Source organism: Chaetura pelagica, unplaced genomic scaffold (assembly GCF_000747805.2).
Source record: "Chaetura pelagica isolate M959 unplaced genomic scaffold, ChaPel_1.0 scaffold216, whole genome shotgun sequence".
Taxonomy (NCBI): domain Eukaryota; kingdom Metazoa; phylum Chordata; class Aves; order Apodiformes; family Apodidae; genus Chaetura; species Chaetura pelagica.
In genome coordinates this window covers 528,972-539,024 of record NW_009953597.1, presented here as the reverse complement: position 1 = coordinate 539,024, position 10,053 = coordinate 528,972, and the positions used below count along the sequence as shown (strand labels likewise).

General features: G+C 41.7%; 1 protein-coding gene across 1 annotated transcript in view; it reads right to left on the bottom strand.

Annotated features, from left to right (window-relative positions):
- The window catches only part of TRPM6 (transient receptor potential cation channel, subfamily M, member 6), a 97,233-nt gene that overhangs the window by 22,222 nt on the left and 64,958 nt on the right, over positions 1-10,053 (bottom strand). Inside the window, exons 23-26 of the mRNA XM_009999797.1 lie at positions 9,689-9,803; positions 7,668-7,867; positions 3,571-3,703; positions 916-1,832 (exon numbers count right to left, since the gene is read on the bottom strand). Of these exons, the coding sequence (XP_009998099.1) occupies positions 916-1,832; positions 3,571-3,703; positions 7,668-7,867; positions 9,689-9,803 (1,365 nt within the window). The remainder of the gene's footprint in view (positions 1-915; positions 1,833-3,570; positions 3,704-7,667; positions 7,868-9,688; positions 9,804-10,053) is intronic.

Below are 10,053 nucleotides of genomic sequence, written 5' to 3'. Positions count from 1 at the left end.
GTCAAGAAATACTATAAAACTACAGGGCCTTTGTTTACTTGGAGAAGGTCTGACAAGACTGAGAGTTGGCAGATATTCAAAGCAAACTGAGAAAGATTTTGAGACACCAAAGACTAATACTTATTCAGTTCAGTTCAAAGAAATGAACCATCACAAGATATTAAACAACAAATGTTATCCATCACCTCATTACTATTCATATTTAGAATTGGGATATGCTGTATTTTAGCTCTTGATGAACAAACTTGGTGGTGGACAGTGAGGGTTTTAAACTGGCTATAAAAACACACACCTCTTCAGTCTCCAAACACCCATCAGAGCTATGATACTGCTAATGTATCTCTTAAGGAATGTGTAATTTATTTTGGCACGTGTAACTCCTGATTGCATCCCCAGGCCAGAAGACTTCCCCAGATTGAGCACAGCCCCTCTGTCACCCCAGCTCTGCAGCCACAGCCACAGGAATCCTGTGAGATGGGGAGAATCAGACTGGCTGACTTGTAGGTGTGGTGCATCTTGGGTACCAGGCACAGTTTAGATCTTCCTAGAGCAGTCAGAACGAAGTGAAGGAGTAACTCAGGACTCTCTGCAATTACCCTCAACTGCAGCTAATATATCCTGTGTACACAGGAAAGATTTTTACGATGTATTCGGCTCCCCAGTACAAGATACTGTACAAGTGTAGATTTTTATAATTACCAGCTATGGCCTTGCAGGTTTTCCCTTTTTTCTCTTTCTTAGGGGACTGTAAGCTGTTGCTCCTGCAGAAACTCCAGTCCCTCCAGGGTGGGCTGATCCAGAAGGAGGTGCTGCGTTTTAACTTGTTCTGAGAGATGAAGCTGCTGTGACCTGATCTGTCTGAGTTGTAGGAGAAGGACTTTGATTCTCTTATTGGGACATGCCTGGGAGAGCTACCTGTGCAATTGCAGTCACTGTTATAGGTGGAATGTATGCACAAGGCTTTATTTTGTTTCTTCCCTGAGCTGAAAACTCCTTTTTCATCACCTTCAGAGAATCCCCAGTTCACATAACCTCTTTCAGTTTCTTCCTTGCCATCACAGGAAGGTGCTGCATGCTGTTCAATATCCAGTGATGGCTGGACACCAAGAGAATGCTCAGCCTCTGAGGCACTGGTATTTTCTGATAGCAAATTAATCCGTTTCCATTGATAATCTTCTGTCTCTTTTCCAGTGAGGGTGACACTCTGCAAGCTTTGCTGCACTACAGTGCTACTTCGCAGTTCATCTCTGAATGCATCATCCCTGTATTTGGCAGGAGTGCCAAAAAAGGACAAATTTAAAGTGACATTCTCAGAGAAAGACCCTCCCTGATGGCCAGGAGGCACCAGCAAAAATTGTCCATATCTAGGTGTTGACTTAGTATCAGAGGATACTCCTGAAGTGAGTGTGTCACTTTCTATTTCAATCTTTTGAGAGCTGTCTTCTACTGCCTTTTTACTCTCAGTCCTCAGCATGTGGTCTTTGCACTCTGATGGCCACTGACTCCTTACGAAGCTCCGTAAGAGGGAAGGTGGCATGCTGTAGTAGTGGTACTTCTTGTCATACAAGCCCTCCAGGCTGCTCAGGGTCTTGGAATAGAGCGCATTGCTCCAGCTATGCGGTAGCTTCCTACAGGTTCGATGTTTTGTGTCAGCCAGTAAAGCTTCTTCCACCTGCAAGGTGTCTACAACTGAAAGCACTTTCAGGATGTCCACTGTCAAGGCAGACAGGTCTTGCAAATGTCCTAGCTGGCTGTCCAGAGAGAGTAAAGACTCCTTGATATAAAATACTTTCTCATGCACTTCTTTAAGCTGCAGAAACATCTCCTCCACTCTAGGTGGAAAAAGAAAAGATAGTTAAAATACCAAAACACAGATCTTTGCTTCTGTTTGCCAGATGCTGAAGGAATCCATTAACACATTTCAAAAAGTTGGTGTTTCAAAGTCCTTTAAATCATTACTTCTATTTGCACAAACATCTGTATTTGACAAAACCGATCCAGACTTACAACATGTCATTCAGATTACCAGGCCAACAACCCATGGCTTTTAAGGAAACAGTCTTCTTGCTGAAGGAGTATCTATTTTAGAAACTGCTACTTTCCTACTGATGTTCATTTCTTGCCTTTGAACTACTAAACCATGGAGAGCACAACACAGCTTTAGAAATGTTGCACTGGCTACTGCTGTAAATGTGAAATGCTGTAAAGTATACTTCTGGTCAGCCAGTATTCCTGCACTTTGACTTTTCTTGTGCAAGCATGAGAAGGACAAGGCTCAGACAAACCTACAGATACTCCTGCATTTCTCTAATACCAGAAAGTTCTGGGAAAATGGTCTTCTCAACCACCCATTTGGCCTCTGGGAACAGATTCTGTATGTCTGATGCCATCAGTTATCTTTAGGTAAAACTCAGCTGCCCAAAAAGCAAAGACTTTTTTAATGTTCTTCAAATCCCCAGTGAGCAGTGCAAGAACTTCCAGGCCTGAAGTGATATAATTTGAATCAAATCATTATCTTCACTTTTGCTGAAGATACTCCCTCTGTCACTCTGTCACTAAGACAATGATAAACTAGCTGAAGGCCATATGCATAACTTGTTCCTTTCCTTTGTCACTGAGTAACTAAAAGATGCTGGATTTAACTAACAGCTGAATAAAATCAAAGACCAGTGTTGCAAATATTCTATTAATATAAATTAATGTATTGTATTAATGTTATGCAATACTATGAAGAGTATTTCACCTTTGCACTCAGAAAAAAAATTCCTTTCCATTTGTTTGTTTATCCACTAAGTGAAATCATCTTGCTGTAAACAATTCTGCAGCTACTTATTTTATTCCTTTTACAGGGGATATTCATTTTGCTTCTGTATTTTGTTTTAGTATGCAGAAAATAAAAATTATGAACAGGCGAAGATTAAGGGACTATCTTTCTCTAGGCACAAATAAATAAATTAAACAAATAAATAAATATTATGTGAGATCAGTATTGCCATTCAGTAAGACTTTTTATAGTGCTCAGTTTCTTTAACACTTCCCATTAAATTTAATAGCAGCTTTGCCATTGATTTAAGTTGAAAGCTAAATTAGGCCAATACTGACAGTTTTGAAACCCCACTGGCAGTTGTGTATTTATGTTTTACAAACACCACATTGCAGATAATGCTACAATGGTTATATTCTCCTCTCTGTAAACAGCAGTTATACTCAGTCACAAGCAATACTCTTACAGCATTCTCACAGTACTAAGCCTTTAAATAAAAACATGCATTGTATGCCATATTCTGGGATGTTTTTGTGATGTTACTCGGTCTGCAAAAGTGAAACTGAGCACCACTTTACCACAACCCTTTAACCATCTGCACACTACACACCTCTGGGGATGCAATTCTGCCAGCAATGCTTCCCAGCCTGGCCTGCCATGCTGCTCAAATACATTTCATTTCCATCAAATTACCAAGGTCTATGCATGTTATTGCTCCTACAGTTCATACTGGCCATAACCTGTTCCAAAGTTGTTTTTTATATGACAAATGCATACAAAGAGCACAAATCTGAAACAAAACACACCTTTCTGTTGTCAGACGAATCCTTTCACTGTCACTGGAACTCAGGCTTTCATTCTTCTCATAAAAATATTTTTCCACACACTGTTCCTCAAAGTCATGGAGTTTCTTTAGTTCCTCATCACTCAGGTACAGCTCTGAACAAAGGAGGTAGGAGTTATTATGAAGCATGCTGACAAATACAATTGGTTCTAAGCATCCATAAATGAAAACTGTCAGAAAATATTTCCTTCACCTCCCTTGAAAAGACTGACTTAACTCCATTAATCTGGGGTTTTGTGGAAAGAGTCAATATGCCAAATGTATGTAAACATGCTTTTTATCTTTCCTTAGATAGGTAGCAAAACCACACTGATGAAAACTCCAGTGCAAACTGCCTTTTAAAGCTTCACAAGTACATACCCAAACGGCTGTTTACAAAGATGTAGTTTCTGCCAAACTTTTTTCGGTATTTTGTTATACATGTGTGGCTCACAAGACTTAGATACAGATATGTAAGACTTCCAAAGATTTCACTGTAACTTCATCCAGGTATTAATTTATAACTGCTCACCCTTAACAATTACAGTCTTTTCAGGTACTCAAAGCTACAAAGCTTTTTTTCACTTAATTGCCTCACATGTTCAAATACAAAATAAGCATTAAGCAAGGTTACTGGGCAAAAATGAACACTGTCAAAAAATTTAAACTACACAGCTTTGGTTGCTTATGATGCTATTCTTCTGGCACACCAAGACTTCTGAGAGAACAGATTAATTTTAAGTCAGTATGAAGAAATGCATACAGTGGAAAGCTATTTCTCTGATCCAAATTCTGCATCTTCCAAGTTCCTTATTCTTTCCTTTTTTACATACCAGAATCTTCACTGTTTTTGTATGCATATATCAGATCAAAGAGACAGGGAGGTCTGCTGCCTCCCTGGGACCCGGGTAAGAGATTTTACAGAAAAGGTCTCTAACCTGGTACACCCCTCTGACTGCTACCCAATACTGATCTTTCAGGTGGGTAATGAGGAAATTGTTACAAGTCCAAGGGGAATCAAGAATGACTTCAAGGCATTGGGGAGAATAGTCAGGGACTCAGGGGCCCAAATTATCTTTTCTTCCATACTACCAGGAGCAGGATATTATGAAGGAAGAAACTGGAAAAATCTCATACCTGGGTCCAGGGTAGGTGCCACTGACAGAATTTTGAATTCTTTAACCAGGGATCAGCATATACATCACCGGGCCTGCTGGCAAGAGATGAGTGCACCTATCTCAGCACAGGAAGAGGTCTCAATCCCCTGGTGCAGGAAGTCGAGCAAGGGAGGCAAGAGACCAGCATGGCTGAGTCGGGACCTGCTGGTGAAACTAAAAGGCAAGACGGACCTACACAGGCAGTGGAGAAGGGGACAGGTATCCTGGGTAGAGTATAGGGACACTGCCCCATTATGCAGGGATGAGGTCAGGAAGGCCAAGGCACAGCTAGAGCTGAACTTGGCAAGAGATGTTAAGGAAAACAAGAAGGGCTTCTACAGGTACATGAAGTAGAAAAAGAAGGTTAAAGAAAGCATTCCCCCCTGCTGAGCCACAATGGTGAAATGGTAGCAACAGACGAGCAGAAGGCTGAGGTTCTCAACAACTTTTTTGCTTCAGTCTTCACTGGCAACCCCTCTCCTCACAACTGTCAAGTTGATGGCCCACAAGATGCAGACTAGAGAGACAAAGTCTCCCCTACTGTAAGTGAAGATAAGGTTCGTGACCATCTGAGGAACCTGAAGAGATACAGGTCCATGGGACCTGAAGAGATGCATCCCAGAGTCCTGAAGAAAATGGCCAATACAATTGCGAAACCACTGTCCATGATATTTGAAAAGTCATGGCAGTCAGGTGAAAACCCTGGTGATTAGAAGAAAGGACATGTTACGCCCACCAACCTGGGTGGTGCAGCCAGTGTTCCAGAGGGACGGGATGCCATCCAGAGGGATCTGGATAAGCTAGAGAAGTGGGCCCAGGTGAACATCATGAGGTTCAACAAGGCCAAGTGCAGGGTCCTGCACCTGGGCTGAAGTAACCCAAGATATGAATACAGGCTGGGGGAGGGCATGCCTGACAGCAGCTCTGTGGAAAAGGACCTGGGGGTACTAGAGGATCAAAAGCTGGACATGAGCCACCAATGTGCAGTTGCAGCCCAGAAGGCTGCAGGCCAGTACCTGAAGGGGGCCTACAGGAAAGCTGGGGAGGAACTTTTTACAGGGGTTTGCAGTAAGAGGACAACAAGTAGTGGTTTAAGCTGAAAGAAGAGAGATTTAGGTTAGAGATCAGGCAGAAATTCTTCAGTGTAAGGGTGGTGAGACACTGGAACAGGCTGCCCAGAGATGCTGTGGGGGCTCCATCCATGGAGGTGTTCAAAGGCAGGTTGGATGGGGCTCTGAGCAGCCTGCTCTAGTGGGAGGTGTCCCTGCCCATGCAGGGGAGTTGGAACTTGATGATCTTTAAGGTTCCTTCTCAAACTCAAACTCAAAAAACTCAAAAAATTCTGTGATTCTCTGATTTGCTGGGTGGGGGGAACTGTGTGTCTGTGTCAAGTGACATGGCAATATTTGCTACAACCATGAAGTACTTGACTGCAACACACAGCTCAGCAGGGGTGCCCCCTACAGCTTTCTGGGGTGCCCCTCTCACCCCAAAGGAGACCTGCTCACCTTCTAGGCTCTTTTCCCCCATAACCCACCAGTGCTCTTGCCTCGAAGATTTTAGTCTCTGTATCTTGGTATTTTCATTTGTTTTCCACTGGGTGGCACTGAATCCTCATTGCTAAAACCAGTTCATTATAACCACACCAAAATTTAAGTACAAGGATGTTATCAAGCAATGCATAGGCATATAGAAAAGGTATATAAACAGGAAAAAAAAGTCTCTTTCTGAGAGAAGTGTAGGCAACATATGAGCTCTCTTCTATTCAAGGCTTTTTAGATGTGCTAAGCAGTGTTTCAGGTTTCCTTGTGCCCAATGCACCTTACAAGTAAAATATCCTCTATGCTACAGCAGTGAATAATACTATGCCTGCATGTAAAATCAGCCATTGTACTTCAAAGGCAGGTTTATGTATGCAGTCATGACAGAGGAGCTGAGCCTGGAAGCAGCAGTAAAACAGCTCAGCATTGATTTGTTAAGTCCATTTTTAAACACTTTAACCACCTGTGAGTGTGCCAGGTATCTTCAGGGATTCATGTTCAGCAGAGAAAATCCCAGGTGAAGCACAACCTAGGCAGTGTCTGCATCAAGACAAGCATCAAGAACGTACATTGCATCAAAAAGGATGAGGCTGTAGAATACTGTGGGTCAATATTCCAATATGTTTTTTTAGGTAAGGTTACAGCCACCAGCCTCCTATTCCCCATTCCTCTGCTTCATCTCATCAACTACTAAGGCCCACAATTAAGTATTCATTCCCATTTCAATATCTTGTGATCCCCTCACCCCAACAGCTAGGGCTACTTGTGGCAGAGCTGCAAGAGCTGCCAACAGTAGGACGGGGAACTAACAATGCCTTGAGGAGGCAATTCAGAAGGATCCTGGGGTGGATGGGTCCAGGCTGTATAGCGGCTGGGGATAAGGTGCAATGATGAGCCAATGCACAAAGAAAAGGATGCAGTGAGAAGGTGGGAGGCCCCTGTGCCTCCTGTTCCCTGTGCCCTCCATCTTTGCATCTGACATCACTGGATCTCTTCTGCCCTTGGGCTCTGCAGCTAATTTCTCTAGGAAATTAAAAAGGAAGAGTTGATCTTTTCAGGACAAATGTACAGAAATTCATACCTTCAGTATTGTTTACTTTCTTTCAAAATAAGACTACTCTATCCTAAACAAAAAGCTGTTGTCCCTTTATTTCAGCACAGAGTTGTGATGTATCTTGATTGGTGCACAGTATGTAGCAAAGCAAAGGCCAAATACAAAGCAAAGCATTCCCTTAGACATTTATTTTCTTTTTTTCCTTTTTTTTTTTTTTTTCTTTTTTTTTCCTTTTTTTCTTGGAGGGACTGAGCTACAAAATGATGGGAGGCTGGTAAAACATTGCTCATCAGCTAATTTTTTTGGTCCCCAGCTTAGTACTGCTTACTTAGTCCAACATCGCCTTCCTCTTGATCCAACTCATTTGGAGGCCGATGGTGGAAGATGCGGTTTATCAGAAGTCCAATGTGGCTAAAGAGGATGAAAGGTGGAGGCAGCCATGGCTTCTCATGATAGGTCATAATGTAGCGGTACCGGTTGTACTTCCAGAGCTTGTTTGATATGGATTTCAAATCATAATAAACATTACTAAGAAGAGAAAAAGAGGAAGAAGGAGAGTAAGACATTCCTGTGAGGAATATTCCAAATGCAGCTTGTCTACAGATCTAATTTGACAATGAAGAGAAGTCCCATTCCTCAAGTGAGGTAAATCAGCTTAGTAACTTCCATTTAACAAAGCAACAGCATGGGCTTGCAGCCAGTGCACTGAGAATGAGATCTTCAAAGCTGTCTACTGGATTTGGGTATCCAATTCCCATTCACATGGGCAACTGGGCAAAAAGTATCCCTGAAGTGTCTTTGAAATCTCAGCCAGATTATTTAAACTTTAATACATAGCCTAACTGAGAATTCAACATTGTCTGCCTTTTTGGACTGGATGAGATGTAGGAGTCATGCTGAGGGAAAACTGTTAACAAAACAGTTCTGCTGGTCTTCAGTATGCTCCCCCTATGCAAAATATTTGCTGCAAGAGGTAGCAGTTCTTCTGCAGGGTACTCTTCAGAGCTGTGATGATACTAAACATCACTATTGTTGCACTAATTTCCCATATCTACTATCATAGGCCCAAATACAGGAAAGCAACTTTAGGTTTTCAGTTACATCATCATTCTACACACTGAATGTATAATCACAAAAGCATCAGCTTTGCTTCTGGGAGCATAATTAAATGTATTGCTCAAACCCATTTTTGGTCCCCCTTCTGGAATAATCAAATCACTAGGCAGTTTTAATATAGGATCATTGCTAAAGATTTAAATCTAGAAAGAATTACAATTTCACAGCTGTGCATTAAGGGGGAAAAAAAAAAAAAAGTTGCCTTGCTACAATTTCAGGAAAGGGATTTCTAATTAGAAGTGGGAATAGAATAAGTTTTGATCATTCAGTTTTCTTGAATATTAATCACTACACTTCTTGATTTGAAACTTTTGTAACCTATTAGCTGGTTTTTCCTTCCTCAGAAATAATAGAACTCTAGGAGAAAATAATTAACTACTTGGACTAAACTGTTCTTTACTAATACTTCAAAGAACTTGATCCACTACAAGACTTTCCCTGTTAAAACTTGAAAGGTTAGAATTATCATAAAGACACATTAATTACTACAGAATTACTATGAATTAATATGGAATTATTACAAAAACTCTACTCTGGCAGCAGATATTAAAAAGCAGATAGTTAAAAACATCACAGTAAGATTTCAGTCTAGAACATACCAAATTGCACCAAACAACAGGAATCTTGGTAAAACAAGCACAGCTTTTAGGCCCAAAGGGCAAATCTTCTAAGCTGAATTAATGTTACTTGTTTGCCAAATGGAGTTGTCCACTTTCACAGAGTCAGAGTCCATTTAAATGGCAAAACAGTTTTGGTGTCTGCTTGGCATCCACTTCCTCTGACCCTCTTGCTTTCACTGTTTTTTATTCACCTGACTCCCAAGGAAGGTGGGGAAATAACCACCAACATTCCATTGCTGGGGTATTTTTGTTTAAAGGTTTTTGTGGAAGCATTGGCAGAATAATTGCTCTTCTCAGTGATGTCCAGTGATAGGACAAGGGGCAATGGGTACAAACTGGAACACAGAGGTTCCACGTAAGCATCAGGAAGAACTTCTTTCCTGTGAGAGTGACAGAGCCCTGGAACAGGCTGCCCAGAGAGGTTGTGGAGTCTCCTTCTCTGGAGACATTCAAAACCCGCCTGGACATGTTCCTGTGTGATGTGCTCTAGGCGATCCTGCTCTGGCAGGGGGGTTGGACTAGATGATCTTTCGAGGTCCCTTCCAACCCCTAAGATTCTGTGATTCTGTAACATCTATTAGTTGCTTTTGCAGCAATATACCATGGTACCTACTTAAAGAAAGCAATAAGCAAATTGACCATGATGATGTACTGCACAAAGAGGTAGACAGCTTGGAGGAACGGCGTGAGGAAGGAGCCGGGAGGACAGTCTTCATTGGTTTCACAAACTGAAAGTTAAGGACATACAGAGCACAGTTAGTATGGAAATCAGAGCACAGCACAGCAGTGGCATGTGCTCATTTGCCTGAGCAAGAGACAGTCTTCATTATTTTCACAGAGATACATTACAAGATTTCCAACTGTCAAGTCTACCTCCTCATATAGGAAATCTGAGACCTCTTTGTGATACTACTGCCCCACAGTTTACATCGTAATTCAGAAGCTGTAGATGCCATTTCAGGTGTCTCAGTTCTTATA